Source organism: Poeciliopsis prolifica, unplaced genomic scaffold (assembly GCF_027474105.1).
Source record: "Poeciliopsis prolifica strain line A6 unplaced genomic scaffold, Auburn_PproV2 SCAFFOLD090, whole genome shotgun sequence".
Lineage (NCBI taxonomy): Eukaryota > Metazoa > Chordata > Actinopteri > Cyprinodontiformes > Poeciliidae > Poeciliopsis > Poeciliopsis prolifica.
In genome coordinates, this window is record NW_026562465.1 from 357,313 (window position 1) to 381,980 (window position 24,668).

At 37.3% G+C, this 24,668-nt stretch overlaps 2 protein-coding genes across 5 annotated transcripts in view; one reads left to right on the top strand and one right to left on the bottom strand.

The window, feature by feature from the left end:
- Positions 1-901: 901 nt before the first annotated feature.
- On the bottom strand, positions 902-23,571 carry trdmt1 (tRNA aspartic acid methyltransferase 1). 4 transcript variants are annotated; one of them, XM_055022748.1, is made up of 11 exons: positions 23,451-23,571; positions 18,082-18,191; positions 16,195-16,271; positions 13,889-13,960; positions 12,623-12,688; positions 10,138-10,207; positions 8,968-9,051; positions 7,164-7,486; positions 5,012-5,069; positions 4,196-4,325; positions 902-2,519 (listed from the first exon to the last, which is right to left on the bottom strand). In XM_055022748.1, the coding sequence occupies exons 3-11, from the start codon at positions 16,230-16,232 to the stop codon at positions 2,353-2,355; spliced, it is 1,008 nt and encodes a 335-aa protein (XP_054878723.1). In that variant the 5' UTR covers positions 16,233-16,271; positions 18,082-18,191; positions 23,451-23,571; the 3' UTR covers positions 902-2,352. The 4 variants fall into 4 exon arrangements, with proteins under 4 accessions (XP_054878723.1, XP_054878721.1, XP_054878722.1 ...); XM_055022746.1 differs by lacking the exon at positions 23,451-23,571 and adding an exon at positions 21,040-21,126; XM_055022747.1 differs by lacking the exon at positions 23,451-23,571 and adding an exon at positions 20,772-21,004.
- Positions 23,535-24,668, top strand: part of rsu1 (Ras suppressor protein 1) — a 30,745-nt gene continuing 29,611 nt past the window's right edge. Inside the window, exons 1-2 of the mRNA XM_055022760.1 lie at positions 23,535-23,622; positions 23,779-23,891. Coding sequence (XP_054878735.1) covers positions 23,783-23,891 — 109 coding nt within the window. The 5' untranslated portion in view covers positions 23,535-23,622; positions 23,779-23,782. The remainder of the gene's footprint in view (positions 23,623-23,778; positions 23,892-24,668) is intronic.

The following is a 24,668-nucleotide window of genomic DNA, read 5'->3' on the forward strand; positions in this document are numbered from 1 at the left end:
AAGTGCTATCAGACATAGACAGATTTGTGAACAATATTTGAGAGAAACTGTCATCTTTTTGTATATAGAAAATGTTTTTGATCACTGAGTTCAGCAAATAGAAATAGCAGCAAAACACAAAAGTGCTGTGTTTGTATTTTTGTTCAGTGTATTAACTCAGCAATCAAAGGATACACAGCTTAACTTGCTGAACTGACCTGACCCAAAGACACCTGAGGCTAATTTGCTTAGCGGTTTGGCCAAACCATTTACACACAGTAGGAAAAACAAAACCAATCATTATCTCAATTGTAATAATCTAAATAAACCCAAAACACCACCTTGCTGTTTCGCAAATGATTGGTCTTGTTGAGCTGGCATTGCACTCCCAGTCATTAGCCATTGATTAGACATTAAAATAATCCCTGCCAAATACTCAGCCTCCAGAAATGTCCACTATTATTTGTACTTTGATCAGGAAAGATGCTTCAGTTTTGCCCAACAGAAACAGACTTAAAGCTAATGGAAGACTAAAATTCTGGATTCTAGACAAATATAAAGGATCAGAGCCTGTTTGAAATTTGAGAAAGAGATTTCATAAAAAAATGTTCAGGAAGCAAATCAAAACATAAAGAATGCTGTCTGTCCCAACATGCACTATACTCCCAAGACACTAAAATAACTTTCTTTATGGCTGAATCAGTATGACATAAAAACATCACAGCTGACAGTCAACATAAACAGGATTAGTTTGGGTACAAATCATTTCAATAACTAAAATAAGATTACAGTTAAATAGGATTTAACTGTGAATGGGATGGACAGAAACTTTGTGACAATATTGCTATTGTAATTTTTTAAAATAGGTTTAACACCTATTAAACACAGATTAAACAAACACAGGAAAGACAAGACAGTTAGATTCTTTCTTACTCGCGATAACAGACAGAGATGTGCTTTCAGTTACAATCTCCTACCGCTCTGAAACCACATTTGCCTGCTCCTCTCTTTTTATTGTTTTTAGGATCCCCAATCACAAAGAACGCTGTAACACTTCATCACATGTAGCTACATCACCATTCACTAACAAGGTATCTTGCACTAGATAGTCTTGTTCCAGACACAGGGTTAAACAGAGCAAGTTGTACATCTTCACAGTCATAGTTTTATAGCAATCTAGCAGGTCAAAGAGGCCTTGCTTCCCGCCGAGAGATAACCCAGCAGAAACCTGTTGTCACTGCTTTCCTTCAGTGAGGCCTTCTGAGAAAGGACTCAGAGTAAATCAACAATACAGAAACATCCTTAATTCTAAGATGAAATTAAACAATAAAGGCATATAAGAAAAGATACATTATAAAGATGAATTAGTCAAATAACAAATATTTGACAATAACATCACAATATTTCCAATATATATAATAATATAATATATAACACACTATCACTAGAGACTAATGAACGAAGCATGGAGTAATGAACCTTTGGCCGAAACAAAGGGCTGGAAAGGTTCGTTGATTCATGAAGCTTCATTGCCACCACAAGTGAAAGGTGTCGATGACGGTCTTCTTTAAAGTCAGCAGTCTTTGCCATGATTGTGTCGGCGACTGAGGCAGAAGGAGAAAACTCAAAGGTTCAGGAAACCTTTGCAGGTGTTCTGAGTTAATTAGCTGATGAGGGTGTGACACCATGAGTTTCAATTAATGTGATTTTCAAAATATTCTAATTTTCTGAGAAACCAAATGAGTTTAGCTTTCTAAGATGATTGGAAATGATTATTGCATTTTTACACAATAACCTTATTTTGGACTTCATATAAGTACATCTTATTTTATCTTTATTTCAGCTTCACTAATGTTTGCATATCTTTACTTAATGTCTGAGCATTAAGTATGCATCAAATTCATTGCGCACAGAAACTTAACCAATAAAACTGATTCTGATTAGCAAGAAATTAGAAAAATTTAAATATGTTTTACTGGGTTTTACTTAAAGAAATCATAATGAAGGAATAAGAATACATATACAGTTTTCACAGATGTTAAATGGCTATGCAAATATGACACAAAACCCACAAAACAATACACTGATATTTTATTTATGGTATAACAATGTGATGACATAGCATGACAACTTCAGTGCCTTCTGCTTATGTGGATGGAGATTTTCTTTGCTTGCATCATTAAAAAACTGAATGTATTACAAACAGAATGAGAAAAAGCTGTGCAACTACAGTATACAAGAATAAAATAAGTAGGAGTTTTGATAGTGGTACTTCACTGATGCCATAAAATTGCATGCGCTATGTAAGTAAATTCTGTTTCATGATGTTTGATCAACATTTATATCCACAACTCTTCATCCACAGCGACAGAATTAAGAGCACGGATACTCATTTTCCAAGACTGAGAACTGCTCTTCTCCTTCAGAATGTCCAAAATGCTCAGATGCCATCAGTTGTAGAAGTCTGGCTACAACCAAAACATTGAGGCTATTTCCCAAAACTCTGTACTGCTGGATGATTGAGATATCCTCTGGAAAAGCTGCAAGGAGATTTAAAAAATAATTTTGTCAAAAAATATGACATGTAAATAATGGAAAATAAACATGTTAACTTGATAAAGAAACCACTGCAACTTTAAGCAGTTCCAAAAGTTCACTTTACACAACTAAAATATAAATAATGTTTTTCCTTCACAAGCCTGACTGGTGTTTGTTTTAAATTGATAGCACAGTGATTGGAAATATGTGCTTCTTCTATTTTTCATATAACTACTCTGTATGAATCCCATCATATAATCCATTGATGTGGTGAGCGGTGAGTACACTGTTTCCTCCGTACAGCAACCATTCCCTGATCTTTCACAATGGTGTTGGTTATTCTTGTGCTTTGTCTTTCAACCATGTGATCAAGTTCCATATTAAAGTCTTCCACACACTACAATCCCTCAAATACTCACATGGTGTTAGTGAGTAGGGCTTTCACATTTTTCTGATTATGTTTAGGAGGTATATAAAGAATATTTAGTGAAACCACCTCTCATTCTAGTTTAGATCTTACATTGACATCACTGTTTAAAATTACTCAAATTTTTTATGCCCTCCCCTTTTATTACTTGTACATGTAGTATATATAGTAAGCTTCTAAAATCAAATTTCCAAAATTGCTAATGTTCTTCAAGTCACAGACATGTTTTCTAAATATATTGGCATTAAGCTTCCTCATTTTAAGTATCACCTTACTTCTCTTAATTGGGTTATTTGTTCCACAGACATTCATTCCCTCCATATTTACATCAAGCTATTTACTGTAGAGATTTGTTCTTATCATAACCGTAGCAACCCCACAATAATGCTGAGAACTTCAAACAAGAAAACGCAAAACTTCAGTGGCTGAAAATAGATGTTTGGCCAAGAATTTATATCTTTTGAGGGGTATGTCACTTTCAAAATAGAGGTCCCTAGTGAGATTCAGCCATGGTTTTTAATAACCAGCATTTCAGGCACCACACTTCATTTTGTCTACGATGGCATGATAGATCTGTAAACATTTGGTCTGATGTTTTTTCTGTCAGCATCAATTTCTACTGGCTTCAGCTGCTGGCTACATGTCTTAGAAATTCTTAGTGTCATTGTTGGGGACACTAACCCTGAAAAGCCTCCTAAACAGTTGCTAAAGTTTCAAACTGTATTTGTATTTGCTGTGTATACACCTCGAAGCTTGAGTGTTGGATACATACATGCATCAACTGGCTCCTCTCAATGTGAAGGAGCAGGGGCTCCTAGATGACCAAGCTCCTCACCCCATCTCTAAAGAAGTGCCCGGACACACTACAGAGAAATTTTGGCTGCTTGATCGACTGGTTTATGGAGAACTCGGTTGTGTCTTCACCATGACAGATTGGTACAACGTCCACTTCACTGCACAGGTTGCACCAATCTGCCTATCGATATCCCGCTCCATTTTTCCCTCATTCATGAATGAAATCCCAAGAAAAAACTCTAACTAACCCCAACTAGTGGGGTTAGAGACTAACCCCACTAGTTGGGGTTATCATGACGATACCTGAGGCACAGAGTTGCCACACTATTTCTATATGAAACTAATGGGCTAGAAACAATTTAAAACTGGATGAACTGAGACAAGCAGAGTTGTGTGAAATGGAAAATATCACAGACAGATCATGTGAAAAACAAAATCCTGACATTTCTGACTTACAGAATCTCTGAGGGAAACCCATCAGGTTGGCTACTTCTCTCGGAGTAAAATAACGTAGATTTAATTTTAACATTTTCTGGAGCTTCTCCTCTTCAGTCAACTGATCCATATTGGTAAAGACACTACTAATCTGAAAGCACACAAAGAGAAATTTCATTTTGATGACATACCTGTGCATATGTTGTGTGATTGTCCAAGGATGGCTCTAATTACATTAGAAATCATAGCTTAATTAACTGGTACTAATCCAGAAGGCAAATGTTAGAAGCCAAGGATGCAGAATAATGACATTCGTCAAGTATCAGTGACATTCAGGTTGAATGAATGCGACCTGGATAACAATAATTAACTTGCAGCAACGTGGGCAGATGCAGAAACCACTGCCATTTCTGCTCAGCATCTTGGTTTGATCTTAAGCCTAGGAAAAAGTCTCACACTTATACATTTAAAACATCTTAGCTTGAAGTTCATCGCTATAGTTTGGCATTACATCAAATTACTCGTTAATTCTAATATCATTAACACACAAAAAAGTTTTTTTTATAAAGGCCACTGTTGGCTCCAGTGGCCTTCATTTGGCACTTGTCAGACAGGAAAGCAGGTTGTGAGGTATAGAAAAAACATGGGGTTGTTGTGCCGTGTTGATGAATGACACCTCCGGATGTCAGTTGTGCAATTTACCCTTACATCATCACTGAACCCAAGAATAAAGAAGTCTAAGAAGGTAATTGTTGAAGCAGCTTTTAGTAAAGCTCCTTCCACAAACACTGTGAACCAAAAATGTTTACACTGTGGCTGAAAGTAAAAACTACATACCTCGTTTTCCGTGCAGCACTGTAGAACTGATCCAGTTCCTTCCACATACCTTCCATAACTATGCAAAAAAGTATCACAAAATAATTAATCTTGCATGTAAAAAAAACCCCTATACATATCAAAAGCCATTTTCATGAGCAAGGAAAAAAAAGCCAAGTCAAATACAGAAATGTAGCTAAATGAAAACTAGGGTTGTTACCACATCTTTTATGAAAGAGAAGCAACAAATTATTTGTTCTGCTTTCTTGTCTTTGACACTGTCTTGAATTTCTTTTTCATTGCACATCTGAGTTTGTATATATACCAAATAAACTGCCAAAAGTATTGGGACTCCTCTTCAAATCATCTGTCACTGCCATTCTGCTACTAGCATTTGAGTAAAAATGGAGCTCAGTGAATTCCACTGAGTACACGCTGCTGAGTTCAGTCATGAAATTTTCTTCATGAAGTGATTTCGACAAAACTATTACATTAAACAGACATATTAATGTGAAATAAGCGATTGCATAAATATAGGAAGAAATTATTTGGTCGGATGAGACCAAAATGGAGCTTTTTGACCATCAAACAAAACACGATGTTTGACAGATATGAAACACTGTATATCACCACAAACATGCCATCCCCACTCTGAAATATGATGGTGATGATGGAAAACATATTGCTTTCTGGCACCAGGCCCTGGAGGTGGTGTGAAGACAGCAGGTAAAGCAGTAAAGCATAGGGAGATCCTGCAGGACAATCAGTTCCCATCTCCAAGAGAACTACAGCTTCAGAGAACATAGATTTTCCGTAAAGCATCCAGCTAAATTTGCACAGGGATGGTTTGAAGGTGGATGAAAACTGAGAATCTGCAGACATGTTTGGTTTAAGAAAATAAAAGATTTTTAGAAAACGTGTATGCAGTGGTGGTTGGGGTTAGGGTAAGGTAAGAGGTGGTCCACCCGAGAACTTGAAAATGATATATATCTTAACTGTCAGTTGTCCCCTGAACAAGATTGCTACTACTTGTATGCATGCTTAGTGGAGTAAGTTTCCCTTAGTTGCAACTGGGAGCTTCCATTATCTGCTTTCTGCTGAAAAACACCATAAAGAAAATAGATATTTCCTTGCATTTTAAATGGTAGAAGTACGGCAGAAGGAGGGGCAGTGGAATATTCTTGCAAGAAGCACAACTGCGTATCTGTTTATATTTCAAACTTGCAAAGTTCGGTATAGTGAGTGTGATCAGTTTATTTTTTCAATCATCTGACAGCAGTAGTATTTATGCAATCACTTATTTTGTTAAATATTTGTATTCAATTACCATTTTGTAGATACTATTGTCACTAACATTAAAACTGAATTATGTAAGTTTTACAAAACTTTTTTTTTACATATTTATTGTCACCATGTCCAACAAATGACAGTACGGGACAGATCATCTGTGAAAAACTTGAGCTCCTCCCAGTGCTCCGAGTGCTAACTAGAAACAACCAGTCAGATCCAGGACTTAGGTCAGTTCCAATCTCGAGAGACACCGTCTTCCTCCTGCTCTGTGCTATGCTGCAGAGAGCAGAGCCTGTTGTGAATGCTCTGACTGGTTAGTATGTCCACCAACTACAGCAAACAAATGGGTTTCCTGGAATGGAAAATTGCTTCTCCACTTGTTAGCAGAGAGTACATGAGCTTAATTGACAGCGCTAAGACCCTGTTCCTGGTTCTGATTGGTTGTTTTTGAACGCGACCTGTCCATATTTTCAGACAGGAATAGCAGCACTGGGAGGAAATGGAGCTCGATTTATTCACAGATTATCTGTTTCACAGCATACGGTCATGACATGGCAACATTTTTAGCACATATGTTAAAAAACATATTCTTCTACACAGACTATGTTTTTAACATGTTAAAAACATAGTCTGTGTAAAACTAAATATCCTCTGATTTCACATTTGTATCCCTTTTCTGCACATTTAAAATATTTTTTAATTTCTTAACATAAAAATCTCACTAAAACTGTTAGTGAGACACTAAAAAGATAATATATCTAAATATATTATCTTTTGGCTCTTGTAAGCAGGTTTTATTGGAAAAAGCTAATAAATAGAGATTGAAACTTTAAAATATTGAAATGTGTTGTATCAACTATGTTTAAACAGTTATTGAACTTACCCTTTAGTGAAGCAGACAGACCTCCGGCTGTGGGGCTGAACAATATCCAAAATTGAGCCATACCGCAACAGGGTTTTAGGTTTAAGGAGATAAAGTTCCATGTCTATATTCATCTGAGGTTCCAAGTAGTCTTGTATTTGTTGAACAGATAGGTTTTTGTTCTGATTAGTCTTCTTTTGACAATCCATTTGAGTTTTGCATTTATACAGGACATGAACACCGGGGTTGTCTTCTGATGGCTGGTCGGTATTCTGACATTTAGATTTGAAGACAGAGGAACGTTCAGGAAACTCACTGTCCATCACATGGGAAAAGGAACAACCCTAGAATAAAAAATGTTGTCAAATATTCCATCTATGCATCCATAAAATTTCAAAACAGATGGCTTTTATGATGAAAATATTACACCTTATCAGACAAAAAGTTTAATTACTGTGAAATATGACATCACTACAGTCAACACAAATAATCATCAAACCACATGAAATTGTCCAAAAATGTTTTGGTATGGTGAAATATTAAAGAGTTTCTTCCACTTGGATGAAAGGCTGAACACTCCCCCCACCAAACATCACTCAACATAGTGCAGTCAGGCAGGTGCTGCTCTCCTAGCAAGTCCCAAAGCCAGACTCATTCACTGGCTTGTCAGAGAGAGAGGCAGGATTTATTAGCCAAGTTCTTGTTGTTCCCACTTGGTGTAATACCACAAAACTATAGAATATTTGGCTGCAGATTTAAGCTTCCTGGGATTAAAAGCAACAGACTCTTTTGTACCCACAGCAATCACGTCTCTAAATTTGTGAGTTATAATTATGTTTTATATCATAATTTATTTATTATATTTTGATCTTCACTTTTGAAAATCAAAAGTCATCGAAAGCTCATGATTGTATCAAAATCTGACCTCTCGTCATAAAACATGTGGGGTAAAATAACTTCCACACACAAGCTTCCAGCTGTATCACACACTGTGTGTCAATTAGTGATACCACCTCAGCCCTGTTTGCATACAATTGGCTCTAAATCACATATGCATCATCCAATTTACATTGTACTCCTTATAAGTGACTTTTGTTGATCTCTATACAGGCCAGAAGGCCAATGTTAGAATTTGACTCCAATGTGCTCTCTAGATTATTCCAACAGCTGTACCTCCCTGATACACCATCCAATGTGCACCTGCTTTATTGTGCATCAGTGGGTGTGGTAGTTTGATGACATTTTCTCACTTGGGGAAGAAACTGAGGACTCCTCCAGTTTCTCCCTGTGTATGATATAGAAGATTGAAACCGTATCCACTAACGCTTGATAATCACCCATAACATATTAAAAAGCCTAGAGGAAGTCCTTGCCATTCATTCGCCACCAAACAGGAAGTGAATATAACACCTTTGACTCATACAGAACTGGATTGAAAAATGTGACAAATGTGCTGCCCAGAGGACAAGTACATGAACGGCATGAGAGCAAAAACAACAGCAACAGTGTGCCAGAGCTTCCATGATCTGTGCAAAAAGCTGGAACGGCACTGAGCTACGAGCTGCCAATGCTGCCTGCAACATTAAATGCAATGTTTTTTCTTGTTATGCTGCTACTTTAAGTGGCTTATTGGACGGCTTAACATATTCAAAAAATAATGTATTTAATTTTTTTTACGTTTTCGGCCCGCAAGTCCTTTTGAGTTGAAGAGTTTGGCCAACATCAATAAATTTAAATCACCATCCAGCCTCTACCTTTGGTCAGAGACCAGTCAATTCACACTAAAGCTGACACTGATCTGTCTGAAAACACCAACAAATATTACCTTGGCACTTGTCTGGATGCTTGAATTTTCTGCAGACATTTTAGCCACCAGGAAATAACGCAGTCGTGAATTTGGAACCCCCACCTACAAAAGGAATACAACAACAACAATAAAGATTTGACGGAATGACTTTGTTGTAAGTTATTCCGTCAACAAAGTTGGTAGTAATCAGATCCATCAACCACAAAACACATTTAAACAGATCTTAAGGTAAAAGGTAAAAATAATTTTAATTCATTCATACAAACATAACTTGCTATTTTGCATCAATTCAAACTGATGCAACTCATCAAGCAGTACAGTATGCTCAATTAGTTATTCAAAGTATCCTAAGAAGTTTCTATTTAAAGAAATCCAGCAGATTGCATCGAGTCATCGACTTCCAGCATTCGCTCCTCCTGCATGAGCATGGAGTGACAATCAATGGCATTGTGTCATTGACTTTACAGCAGTCCCTCATACCGAACATGCCTGTAGGTGTAGTGACAGTGGAGAGGAAAAACTCCCCTTTAACAGGAAGAAACCGCCAACAGAACCAGAACCTCGCTCAGTACAAGACCACATCTGCCATGACCAACTGGAAGAGTGAGACTATCAGACTAGTTTGACAGACTACAAAACATACCGCAACAGGGATGGAACATTTTGTATTTTGCAACATGTTGCAACATTTTTGCATTTTAGCACCATTTGCTAAAATGCTGACACCATATTATGACTGGAACACTTCTGGACTAGACAACACAAAACAATGTCCAAGTCTAAACGGTCAGTGCTAACAGGCTTAGCTCAACATAGTGAACAAAATGACGAGAACAGCAGTAGCCAGTCTGAACTTGAGGTGGAACCAGAGCTTACTAAAGCACTCAAGGTAATAACAGGGTTATATCAGTGAGAAGCTGGGACACCTGGCAAAGACGGTCATACCACATACAACCGAGCTTAAGAGGGCTTACGATGCTGAAAGCAGGCTCCTACAGCTAGAAGAGGCTAGAAAGCCCCTCACTGCTAAAGTACAAGCCCTGGAAGAGAAAGTCAAGACTCTCGCAGACCACAGTGACAATTTGGAAAACAGGGGGTGATAGAAGCATGTATATTCAACATCCCAGCAGATGCAGTAAGGCAAAATACTCTACATTTTTTCATAAAGTAGTCATCTGTAGTTCTTACGTTTCTCGGGGAAATCATGCATTCCCGGTAAGTGTAGCCACAACCACTCAGGGTTTTTATCAAACAGTCCCTAAAGAACAGAAGCACAGAGTTAAAACACATTCAATTCACACACAGTGTTTAAGAATTGACTTTTGTTTCATTGCTCACTGCAACAGAAATAAAAAGTCAAACTAAAAGAATTCATTTCTCATGTAGTGGCTCAGTCCTAGCAAAGGTCAAGTCTCAGTGTTTATCCATTGAAACAGTCTCCAGGTTTTAACTGATTACTTAGCTGGAGATCATAACTCAGCCAGCACTCTTATAATTCTAGAGTTGAAAATAGGATTCAGTAGCTGGGATGCATTTCTATACTGATGACCTGAACTGCTGGTTTAAGAAGATAGTCACAAATTCCCCAAAAACATACTGTGGTTTTATGACATAATTATAATCTTTGTCACAGATTCTGTTCATCATTTTTATGGACAGAATTTCTGTGCACAGCCATGGCGTTGAGGGCATTTGTTAGATTTGTGTCTCTACTCTTTGCAGATGATGTGGTCCCTCTGATGTCATCAGGTCGTGCTCTACAGCTTTCGGTGGAGCAGTTTGCAGCCAAGTGTGAAGAAACCAGGATGAGGATCGGCTCCTCCAAATCCGAGGCTACATGGTCTTAAGCCAGAAAAAGCTGGAATGCCTTCTCCGGGTCGGGGAAGATATCGTGCTCCAAGTGGACATCTTCCTCCACTCACTACTTAAGTTGTTCCCCTGTCACCAGTGGACAGCTTAAGTATCTCCGAGTATTGTTCATAAATGAGGGAAACATGGAACAGCAGATTGATAGCTGGATTGGTGCAGTGTCTGCAGTGAAGCTGGCACCGTACCAATCTGTCATGGTGAAGAAAGGGAGAGAGAGAGAGAGAGAGAGAGAGAGAGAGAGAGAGAGAGAGAGAGAACAAAAGAGAGGGGGAGAAAATGAGGTAGAGAGAAAGGCAGAAAGAGAGAGGGATAGAAAGATTTTTTTGATTTTTAAAAACTAATAGATTCATGCAGAAATGATCCATAAGAACATTCAACATAACTTCAAATGAACACATTCATAAATTAAAGTTCAGAATTATATAAAATAAATAAAACACCTTCATAATGCCAAATATTCTTAAAAATATTTAACCAATTTTTAAATAATATTTACACGATAGCATTACTCTGCTAACCATACTCTTTAAAAGCTATAAAGAGCTTTTACTTTTACTAAAAACACGTTCACTTGAATTCACAGCAGCCAATGCATTCAGTAAAAATTACCTTTATATTTTCATACTTAACAATAGCCTTTTACAATCTTCCAGATACAACATCTCCAGTTTCAATAGAAACTGGAAGAAAATGGCCTGGTAAAAAGAAAAACTGCTCCTGCGCTTAGTGAAGTTTTACAACTCAGAACAAGATTGCCATCCTATTCTTTCTTCCAATCAACCTCATTATCAACACTGCTCTGAGTTTCTTGAGCAAAAGCTATTATGAACGCAGTTAGATTTTAAAATTCAAAATACACAGCCTTTTTTTTTCGCATCCCTTGCACCATTAAGGCTTAAAAATTATATTTTAAAAAAATACTCATAATCAAACAAAAAACATCATAGAAAAAAGAAAATACAGTATCTTACCAGATGTTTTTTAACTTTCATGTAGCTCACTTAATTCAAGCTCTGATTTTTTTGCACCAGTTTTCTAAGTCCTTCAGTTTACCTCAATCCATCAGAAGTCCTTTGTCTCATCAGCCATTTAACTGAGTCAATAACCAATCCTCATAGTTTAATAACACCTCATAGTTTCTGTTGTCACAAAAATAGTGTAATCAAAACCATCAAACTTAAATTTCATCACTACGCTCTGTTCATCAGTATCATTTTTGAGAATCATAAACACTTGTCTTCTAAATGAAACAACGTGTTTCAACTTTGCTGATTTGCAACCCGACCGGAGCATTTTCATAGCTGACATAATATGACCGTGACATGACAATTCCTTCAGCAACACATCATTACTGATGAAAGTAGTAAATTACTACTTTTGCAGGGCTCATTAAGAGGAAAACAGTAGTTTGTATACTTCTCATGGCAATTTCCCTCTCAACTACGTTGTTCACCTTGCTAATCAAGTCCAAAAACAGAACCACTGCATTATTAATCCTGGACACTGCTTTCACACTTTCAGACCCGACAAGTTCCAACAGCCAAACCACAGTCCTCAACCGAATAGTCTACGGCAACTGGTATTGAACATCATGTTGATGTGAAAGACTACTACAGCCTGCAGCACCATAACGTTTTCCGGCCATCGCACTGAGCTAAGAGCTATTAACAGACAGTGAAAAAAGAATGTGTTAAAGTGTGAAACAAGAGAATCACCATTGTAAAAAGTGAAGTTCAAATTGAGAGAGAGTAAGTGAGAGAAGGAAGGAGACAGGAAGGGATGGATGGATATTCTTCATCATTACCTGGCTGAGGAACTCTCAAAACCTTTGACATTCTCCAGCAGGATATATTTTGGCAGCTTGCAAAGCCTGAAATCATATTGACAAAAGAAAATTGAAAGAATTCTGCTAATTGGACAAATCCTGCTTGCAACTTCCTGGATAATCATGTGGGAACAGTGTTTGGAATGTACACATTATCTCTGTGTCTTTCTCTCGATGAAACATTGTCTAGACTTCATTGCTTATCATTTTTATAGGTATGGTTTACAAACAAATGACAAAACAAAATTTTGTTGGATCTGGTCTCATAAAATTATAATATTCCAAAAGAAATTAAGAGAAAGGGATATGTTCAACAGAAATGTGAGGCATCCAAAAGGTACACTAATTTCAGTTCATGCGATATTTAGCTGAAGCTTCTTTTGCATGGATGACGCATTTTGTTGGATCTGGTGTCTCTCATCTTTCTCTTAAGAATACTCCACATATTATCTATGGGGTTAAAGGTCAGGTCAGTTTGATTGTCAATCCAACACATGAACACCTTGGTTTTTGGACCAGATTTTGGTACCTTTGGCAGTGTGTGCAGGCACCGAATGAATGCAAAAATCAGGTACCTCTAATCCACATAGAGATGTGTAATAGAGGGATTATTAACGTCATGAGTTTCACTTTCTGAAATGAGTGATAGAAATATTGAACTTTTTAACAATTCCTCTCAATATTAGTAGGAGTAGTCTCCTACTAATATTCAAATATTAGTTGGAGCTTTACTAATCTTTAGACAGAGAGATATTAGCTTTAAGTTCAGAATGAAGCCTTTAACACTGTTTTACATACCTTTCATTAAAAAAAAACGTTCTTTACATGTTTGTTAAAACTGTCACTATGTTGTGATAATTTGGTATGATACAGATAATCTGTGAAAGAAATAAGTTCCTCCGCCTTCTCCCAATGCTACTATTGGGAGCATTGGGAGAAATGCACCGTTCCCGGTCAGAAACAACCAATCAGAGTCAGGAAAAAAGTCTAAGTTGGTGGCTAAACATTCCAGGCTGTGCATTCATGGCAGGTTTTGCTGTTGCTAAAAGTCTGTGGCGCAGCAGAGAGCAAGCGGCAGAGTGTGAGGAGCACAGAGGAATTTAAGTTTTCCACAGATTATCTATCTCATGTTATACTTTCACATCCTGCAGCTTAAGTAAAAAATTCTAATAACCTTTTAAAACTATTTTTTAATTCAGTCAGGCTGACCTCTGACTAAATCCTGCATATTTGACATCCTCATACCGTGGAAGGAGTTCAAGGATGAAGAGGAAGCTCTTACATCTGGGGTCTGCAACGTCACCCTGAAGTCCTAACCTAGAAAAGAACAAAGCAAAGTACAATACCAGATAAGATGACAAAATGTTCATCTTATCTCCATCAGTAAAAACTAATTGTGAGACAGAAATGTAAATGTAACTTAGAATAAGGATCAAATTAAAGGGGCTTCTCCACTGGAAAGACTCACTAACCACTTGATGTGTGAGTTAGTTGTACTCCAGTGGTGAGCGTCTCCATTATGGTCTTCAGACCATTATGGTCTAAACACTTTTTCTGTGCCCACGGAGAACCTCCAGGTTCTGATTCTGCTGGACTAAAACCCAGATATTTCATTTTGTCTTATGGAAATGTATTGCTGACCCAATAAAGACTCAGATCAGCTGATTATCTATACATATGAATATATCCTTGCACTATATTTTTTAGATATGAAACCTTTTGGGAAATGAATTCAAAAGGTGTAAACCAATTTCACACTAAACATATTTTTTTGAAATTCCAAACAAAAAATATAATGCACAACACACCAGGCTAATATTATGTAGTTTAGCGTTTCATACAGGGGGCAAAAGCTGACCACAGCTTCACCATTTCTCTCTTCTTTATTGCTGTCCATTCTTCAGAGAGATGAGTTGCTAGCAGCTCTGCTAATTCAATATCATTCCTCTGCTAAAGTGACTGCATGTGTTCCTGCCGCTGCTTCTGATCAAACCCATAATTACACTCCTCCAGACTGAGCAGCTTTCTGATATCAGACAGAATGTCCATCAGTCCACAGCTATGTGCTATGATCACTGTTTGGAGTTTTCAGTGACGTAAATCATGGGCCAACCAACAAATGAGGTCAGATTTATTTGTATCCCAAATTGGGCAATTGATGATGCAGCGAATATAAAAATTAAAAGACAAAGTATCAAAGATTAAAAAAAAAAAAAAAACAACAAACATACCAAAAGGACATGAAATACAAATCAACATATAATGGGAAAAATACAGCAGTGTATTTCATTATTGACTGACAGTTGCTACAAACACTAAATCAGGTGCAAGCCCCCTCCTTGTCCTAGAGATATTTCTGTAGGAACCAAAGAGAGAACCTGTTACTTTTTTTACTAGAAAGTCTGAGCCTGATGCCAGAAGGCAGAAACTGGAACTCAGCATGTAGGATGAGAAGTATCAGCAATAAAGGCTTTAGTTTTCCTAATAATTAGTTTTTTACACAGTTCTGTAAGTGAGCTTTTATCAACCCCTTAGATCAGGGGTGCTTGATACGTCGATCGCGATCTACCGGTCGATCGCGATCTACCGGTCGATCGCGATCTACCGGTCGATCGTGGGAAGGTTTTGAGTCGATCTCTGCAGCGGGTGACAAACTGAAGACCTCCAGGACGCTGAGAGCAGCACTTCCTCTTCTGACAGACTTATCAAAAATATTCACTAAGATCCAAAACGTTCGTAGCTTCATTAAATAATAATAAAGCCTGGAAACCTGATTATTGTAACGGACTGAACGTTTTTAACGTAATCTTTGCGATAAAGAGAGAGAGTGAAACGGTGCGAGTGGTTCTGAGTTGATCACCTGTTCGGGTTATTCTACTTTGTTTTCCTTCGCTGTGGTTCATCACAGCCGCTGGAGTTTCTGAACGTTCAATAAACGACAGACTTGGACTAATGACCTCATTCGTTTGCAGTAAACGTCACAACCAACATCAAATAGGACACATATATTGATTAAGTTTTAACAAACAAATGGCTTCTACCACAATAATTGTGTCAAATTACATTAATTATATCCCAAATTCAGAAGATTTGCCTTTACCTCTGCAGAGCTCTTTGGTTCCTCCTATCAGGCTGCAGTTTCGCATAGTGACGTCATCAAACCAAATTTCAGATCTACCATAACTGACTGATACCTGATGGCCTCAGGTTTACAACCAGCTTCTGACTGAGAAACCAGTAACCTGCTCCCAGAGTCAGAATCTCACTGAGGAAGAAACTGCATTAGATTTTCTATCACTTTATCATTTCTGACATAACTGATGTATATTTGCATAGAAAATGAGTCAATAGGGTTTCATTTATAATTTGTATGTCTTCATGTTATGAGGTAGATCTCAGCCGGCTGGTGAGAGAAAAAGTAGATCTTAGTCTCAGCTCCCCTGCCTTAGATCTTATTGTTAGTATGTATTACTCTCCTAAGGGCATTTTCTGATCTTTCTTATTGAGTTTTTATGACTTTGTTTGCAAAAATATTAAAGAAAACATCATACCTGGTAAATGGCTGGCAAGGAGGGCTCATCATTATCATGTCAAAAGATAATTTATTGAAGTCATCAAGTGGTATACCCTTAAAACAAACAAGTAAATTATTTCAATCATAACATAATATGCACAAATTCAACCAAAGATCTATTGACATGTCTCAACCTAAATATGTTTGGTCAGGTTAAAAAATTAAATCAGACTGCATTGATATAATAAGCATACCCCATATATCAATCATCTTTGAATCACTCTTCATCCAACCAACTATGACGTAAAGTACTTGACAGAGACAAGTCTTGACATAAAATGACAACAAAAACACACTTAAATGGTCAAATTAAATAATAAGTTAGGCAAAATAAAGAAATAAGATAAAACAATCACTGACAGGGGAAGAGAACCACAGCTACACCGGGTTTAGAATTTGATTGTTGCAGGTAAGTTACAATATTTTGACCACAGAAACATTTTATCATCTAGTTGTTGACAATAGTTAGTGCCAAAACAAAAAGGTAAGCAGTCTACAGGGAAATGACAGAACAGACTGTTCTTCTTGAGGAAGCAAAGGAGCTTCAGGGTGTTAAACTCCAGTCCTCAAGGGCCAGTGTCCTGCAACTTTTAGATGTGCCTCTGCTGCACCACCTGAATAGAATGATTAGGTCATTAAGGCTCTGGAGAACTGATCTACACAAGGAGGAGGTAATGAAGCCAGTTTTGTACCTGTGGCATGTCTAAAACCTGCAGGACAGTGGCCCTTGAGGAGTGGAGTTTCACACCTGTGATGTAGATCTTCTATAAGTCTGCTGTTGAGAACTTCATCTTTTCTGCCGTCATGTGTTGGGGCAGCAGTATCAGAACCAGAGACATGAAAAGATTCAACAACCTGATAAAGAAGGATGGTTCTGTTCTGGGGACTGTGGAATCTCGGGAGATCATGAGGCAGAGAAGGATTTCACATAAATCAAGGAAAGTATGGACAAAAATAGAGTGTCTTTAGTTCGAGGCGTCTTCAAATTGTCTGTTTCTGCTCCAGGAGCTCTTTCCTATTCACAACCACAACCAACTACAAAGAATTCTCAAACTCTCCACCATCCATCTTCTTATAGTAGAGAGGCCTATACTTCCCTCACCCCAGCCACTTGTTCCAGCACTTCTGGGGGAATCCCAAGGTGTTCTCAGGCCAGCTGAGAAACATTTCCCCCCAGCGGGTCTTGGGACTTCCCAGGAGTCTCTTCTCGGTGGGACGTGCCCGGAACACCTCACCAGGGAGGCGTCCAGGAGACATCCTGACCTGAAGCCTGACCCACATCAACCCTACTCTCAGTACAATGGTGAAATGAAGGTTGAGGCTGTTTGCTCTTTTTTGAAAGTACCTTCTTTGCTCATTCAATGACATAGATTTACTGATCTATCAATGAATGCAGCCTGCTGCCTATTTGTATCACCCCCTCAGGTGGCTCCAAAAACATGTAAGGTAACTGCACATGTTCTGCAAATGTAAAGGAGTCAGGCCAGGGAAGACTGGGGAAGAACAGAGCAAAGCAGTGTTTCTCAATTCCAGTTCTCGGGCCCCTTGTCCTGCACGTTTATGTTGTGCTTATCCAACATATTCAATATTAGGTTTAATCTTGAGTTTTGGTCAGATTTCTTCAATTACTAAAATCACTACACCAATTTTAAAAGAACTTTAAAACTACTAATGGGGCCATTTATTAGCTTTGAAGAATAAAGTAAAATGTTCTAATGCAAATAAGAAACAAGGATGAACCCAGTGAAATGGAAAACAAAACACAAACAAACAAAAAGTACTGAACCTCTCCATTAGATTAAAAATGAGAAAATCACTAAAGAGACGTTACAGTGGACAAGCTCAGTTGTCAAATACTACGTACCTCAATGGTCTTGTTCCAGAGGGGGGTGTCTGGAAAATTGTGTGTGTAGATTTTATTGGCTGTGGTGTTGATGTCAACAGCAGCCACCACCTGAGCAGATATTCCACTTTCTGGTAAAGAAAAACAACAACAAAAAAAAACAGAAAAAACACAGATCATGATTGTTCTATTCCATATCCATATAATTTAGTTTCAAATATCACTGCCCCCTCAACTAATTTAATAAGATTACACTTAAAAAACATAAAAGTGGCAGATGAATGAAATATATACAACTGCAGTCGATGGCGTAATAATACCTAAGTACGAGTACTTTTTTGGAAATAAGACAGGTTTAAATTTTTCATAATCATTATCTTAATTACAATTGTGGGAGTCAATTACTACATAACAAAATATTTAGAATATAGTTTTGATTGCTTAGATGAGCACATTTTCCTTTGTGAAAAAAAAATTATTTCAAATATTTTCCAAGGAAGTTCTTAACACTATGCTACAAAACAGACCCAATATTGGGTCCTGGAGCACTTCTGCTAAGATAAGAAATAGATAAAAGTCTTTATTGTCATTGTCACAGGCACAACGAAATTTTAAAAAGTGCCATCAGTGATGCTATAACATAACCAATATAGGAATATTGCATATCTATGCAATGAGCAAAAGCTCATCTAAATGATAACACAATTTTCTACTTAAACAACACCCGGCTGAAACACTAAACATTTTTTTAAAAACATAAGCAAGACAGTGCAACAAGGTCTGCTCAAACTACCAATAAGATTAAAACCTAGATGCTGCTGTTTCCAACAGCACCAGAATCACCATTCTATATGCAAAACTCACTGAACCAGCAGCCAAAGAAGACACACACACACAAAAAAGCTAATTTCGTAGCTATTTTCACAAAGCTAAAAACATAAATTCAGTTCTACCTTTTCTGTTTTATGGTGATAATCCATGTTAGATTTGTCAATCATCCAAATCAGCCAATGGGCTGCAGAAAATTTGGGATGTTCGCCTGGAATTTTATCAACCAATACCTTTCTAAAATGTTTATCTTAATTTTTTGGGAATTAAATATGGTACAGCATGTGGTCAGAACCTGTATTGTGAATTGCTAGAGGGTCTGGGTTTCCACTGTATGGTTTTAAGAAAAATCCACATTACGTAATGTACTTTATTAGAATTTTTTATTTTTATTTTGTATTTTTTCACTGTGTGCCATATGTATTTGTTCTTGCTCAGTGATACTTTTTACATTTATTTTGATAGCCAAACCAGTCAAATAGACCTTGTAGTTCCTGAGATACATGGAATTCTGTTTGGGGATGTCTTTTTGAGAACGGTCCAAAAATATACAAAAAAGAGGTTCTGTTCCCAAGAGCACTTATGATGTTTCAGGTCTTAGTCAACATGATTTTAAACAAGGTTTTTCATTTTTTTCACAAATCTACAGTCAACTCCTTTATTTTGTTCAGATTCAAGATGAGATGATTGTTCCACCCCATTGACACCCCATTGGCCCCACCAACTCTCTGTCCTCAGCTTCTTGTCCATCACTGATACACCCAACAACTGCAGAGTCATCTGAGTATTTCTGGAGAAGACAGAAGTCGGACTAGTTCTGGAAGTCTGAAGTGGAGAGTGAAAAGTGGTGCTCCTGTGCTGCTGAGCACCTGATCAGACACACAGTCCTTCAGTCCCACTGTTTGTGAGGTAGTCATAGTCCCAGGTGATTGGGACTATGATTGGGACCTGTGTCTTCAGGAGTCAGAGCAGATCGGGCTGAATTGTTAAATGCACTGGAGAAATCAAAGAACATAATCCTTCTTTTATAGTATGATAATGGTCAAACTGCATGGGGTCCTGATATAACCTTGTCTGCTTATTCAGTTGAGCTAAGTTTAGTTTCTCCAGGACTTTCACGATGTTAGGGCAACAGGTCTATAGTCACTGATGACCGATTAGTGAGTTTTCTCACAAATGGTAAAAGAAAAAGGCAAGATGCCTTCCACCAAAGTCAAACATTCTTGTGGGTTGAAGACAAATTTGAAAGGTTCATGACTGAAGTGGAAGACAAAACATCGAGATGTGAGAGAAAAGCTATGGGTAAAGGGAGGTTGGCTTATAGGAAGCAGAAGATAGAGGTATTTTCACAGCAGAATGTTTTTCAGGAACATAGGTCTGAGAACATCCCGATTTGATTTCCACTGCAGATATCAAATAACTGAAAAGCAGATACTTTAAAAACAACCCAGTAAGAATGGTAGGAGTGTTTGGACTGTCCCTAACTTGAAGGTGGAGCTTTGTGGTGGAAGGATGCTTAAAATGTTAGGGGTTTTACTTGACCCAAGCAAGTCCTTCCACAGACAAGGACTGAGGAAGGTAACTTTACTAACATATGTTGTGGCTTTTTTAATCTATTTTGTGCAGAAAAATTTTGTTCACATTTTACAGTCTGACAATTTCATTAAGCACAAGAGAGCTAGAGGAGTTTCAGGAGCAGTTTGTGAAATGTTAGGAACTGGGAAAGTGTGTCCCATACACCAACATCTGCTGTCTTTAGGAAATACACACACATACACACCATTCATTGTTACTGATTTACTTTCTGTACTGCATCAGTGATACTGTGCTATACTGGGACTATTTGTTTTGTACGAATGGACACTGACAGATTTTCTACTTACAGAAATTTAACATCAGCACCGAAGCAGAGTCTACTCTGAAGAAACGATCCCCGTATCAGGACAAGACACATATCAAGTGTAGCGTACAGAAGTGGAAGACAGCTTCACACAGAGAAGAGTCCCTTCTCCATCTTTACCCACGTGTTGTGTGGGAGAAAGCTAACAGGGAAATGGAAACAGGCCCTGCCTTTTGTCCCATCTGCTGTCAGATGATTCTGAATCCCAGCTCAAACACGTTTGATGAACATCTCAAATAATTTGCATTTACCCTTTAAGGCGTAGTGCATGCCACCGATTCCACTGTAAAGCTCCAGCACCCGCAGACTTTCCATGGCTTTGTTTTTCGATGGGTCTTCTTCTGTTGACGTATGGTGGCGGTTGACCAGAATAAAGGCGCATTACTGCCATCTACTGGGCAAGAGTTCCGGCTAGTTTATGGACAGATTCATTTACGTATATCTATGTTCTTTAAGATAAATTAAAAGAAACGAACCATTGATCCGATTTTACATACTTGTACCAAAAAAGACTATGGAGTGGAAAGAAACAAAGTTGTAGACAAGAAAAAAGAAAAAAAAAACTGTCAACACAATCTAAAAAAATAGAACTTCAGATTCCATTGAATAAGGATGAATGTGAATGTAAATTAATAATAAAAATATTCCCAATATTGAGTAGAGGAAGATATTTACACATTTACAATCAAAGTTTTGTTGGACAAAAACAGGAAAAAGCAGGAAACATTCCATAATGAAGTTTGGTTCAATATCTTGCCTAACCAACACTCATAGTGGAAAGTTAATGAGTCAACAAGAATTTTGAGATGAAATAAAACACTTGAGGTACAGCATTAACAAAAAAATAGAAAATTCCTGAACCAGGGCCTGCCAAAGTGTGCCCGTCGGTTTGGACCCAGTGTTCTGATGCTAAATGCTAACTATGGCTAAAAGAAATTACAAAGTATCATGTGGAGAATCACAAGAATATTCACTAACATGGACTTGCACCACTCAGTATATTAAAATAAGTGTATAAGCTAAAATTAGCCTAAAAGCTAATGTTAGCATGAATACTGTCAGTAGCATGTGGAGCATCAGTATCATGTTCTCTGTAATTGACTTACTCCGTTCACTATACCAAACATGGGTAATAAGTCAGAGAAATAGGTAATACCTCATTTAAGATAAAAGGCTAATGCTAGCCTTTACCTGAGAGAAAAAGATCATGCCGGATAATCTTAGTGCACTAGTGGGGAACAGTGAAATGCAAATGTTTTTGCTAATGTTGATGCACTGTCTTGCATCAACATTGCTATGGCCAATTTACTATTGCTTCACTAGTGGTTTCAGTTTTTTTGATGCATCTGTAATATTTGTTTCTTCATATTTGATGGATAGGGTGGATGTGCCAGCCAAAAAATCAGTCCAGACAATTTTTATTAAATTTCAGATCTCCTTAAATGAAACTTAGGTTGAAGTAATTATTTAAGGTATCAATAAAATACGGAAGGATGCAGTACAGAAAATAAAAAATGGCTGCAAATATAAACTTCATAAGGAGGTAACTTAAAGTTAAAAAGTTATCCTTTTATGGAAAAGGGTCAAAAAAAGTTGCTTGTTTTTGTTTTGGGGAATAGTTTTTGATAAGAAATTACCTTGGAAAATGTTATGAAGCAAATTATGGACAAAAGTAACAAGTTATGAAGGGTTTAGCAGCGTTGACATGGGATGCTAACTTTGAGTCTATTGAAAATGTTTATAAATTTATTAAAGAATAGATTATGAATAAGTGGTACATGGCTTAGAGGTTAAAACTTGGAAAAGTAAATAAATAAATAAAAATAAAATATTATTCAAACTTATCTGTTGAGTATTAGTTGAGCGACTAATGTTGGAGTTGGTATAATAGCTCCATTATGCTTTACAAGCAGAATCATAAGAAATACCTTTGGAAAACAACAGTTAATGGATAATCACTGCATGCATTTCAGGTAGTATATTAAAACCTTCCAGTTAAGAAAATGTTATAAATTGTTGGGAAAGACGAGATGAACTAAAAATTGTTTTGACTGGATTGGGGATAACTGAGAGAACATTGAAGAACATAACAAAATTATAGTCAGACAGTAATGTAGTCCTAAAGACAAAAAATCTAGTAATGATGTGGACTTCTGCTCATGTAGATATCTTGTGTAATGAAAGAGCAGATAGACTGGCTAAAGAAACTGTTAAAAATATATTGATATGCAATAGGTTTCTTTCCAAACCTATTGTTTGGAAAGAAAGTAAGAAATTGATGAGGAATAATATTATAAAAAGGAGACATTACAAAATACAGTACAGGTTACAAGACATAAAAGAATAAGAAGGAGATCATAATAAGTAGAATTAGAACTGGTATAGTTTTTTGAATAACACTAGTTTATGTGTTTGATGTAATGCCATAGAAATGATAAAATGTTCTTTTATTAGAAGCAAGAAATAAGTGACTCCAACTTCCAAGACAAATGTTAATTTTGAGAATGGGTAATAACAGAAAACTGAATTTTGAACAGTTGAATAATGATGAAAGGAACGATATTTCGTTTTTTATCTTTGTAAAATACAATATGTGACAGTAATGCTAAATTGTTGCACGTAAGCTTCCGTTATAAATTGAGGACGAAGAAAAAGAATCTACCTCTTCAATATGGCGGGCCTCATTGACGTACGCGACAGATACCACCTCGGTGTGTGTGCACGTCCGGAGTTCTGCTAGACGTAACGTTTGGACCCCTCTCCGTTTGGTCGGGCGCAGTGAGGAAGAGACATTTCCTAATAAGGAAAGGGTGTGCTTTCGGATACACTTCCGGGTAGGCGGAGAGTTTGAGGAAAAGTCTCGCTTTGGAAATACTTCTAGGCATTTTTTAAACGGTGAGCCTTAGTGATCCTGTTACTTACCACAGCTTTTCCTGGCTTCTTCTCCTGCTTGCATCCTGGTCGTATGCGTTTCGCCTCCATCTTTTCAGAACGATGTCAAAATCTTTGAAGAAGATCGTGGAGGAAAGTCGGGACAGGAGCCTTCCTGAGGTAGAAATGTGCGACAGGGGGATCTCGAACATGCTGGACATCCCAGGCCTGTGTAAGCTAAAAGCTCTTCTTCATTTGTAAAACTGGAGGATGAAGGCTGAAAAGTGGAGATCCGTGTCTGTAGAACGGGGGGAGATTTCTTCCCATAAACTCATGCTGTCATAAATGCTGAATTCTGTGATGTGTCAAGTACTCTGTAAAAAAGTTGCATCTTCTTTTTCAGCTTTTGTTTTTAGCTAAGATAGTCTTCTAAAGTGAGTACTTAGAAAAAAATTGAGATTGGACTAAAAGAACAAATGATTCCAGACTTTATGATTAAGATAGTTTCAGTAGTTGACTTTGTTACTGCTTTCTTTATGAAAATTAATTTGAATGTTTACCATTATTCTTCAGTACGCCTAGGACCATGGGAGTAAAAGACTAGATGAGATTGAACTCTGTCATAATGTGGCAAGAATTGTGTGCTTTCAAACCACAACAATACATGCAAAAAACAACAACAACAAAAAACACCATCAGTTGAATGCAGAGCAGGGCAACGTTATGATCCTCAGCTTCTTTCCAAGGTCACAAACACTCAACAAATCTGAGAGACTGAACCTTGGGAGTGTTTTGAACTTGAAAATGTAGCACTGACCAATTGGACAGAAAAAATAAAAATAAAAATGGGACAATATTTTCCCATTATACTTACTACATAGAAGAGTCATGCATATTGCACATGACCCATTATAAAACCTGTCATATGCAGGAATCCATCTAATTAGCTGACATGGAGCCATGATAATGGTTGTAACAAAATATATTTTTAAGCAGTTTACTTTCCAGA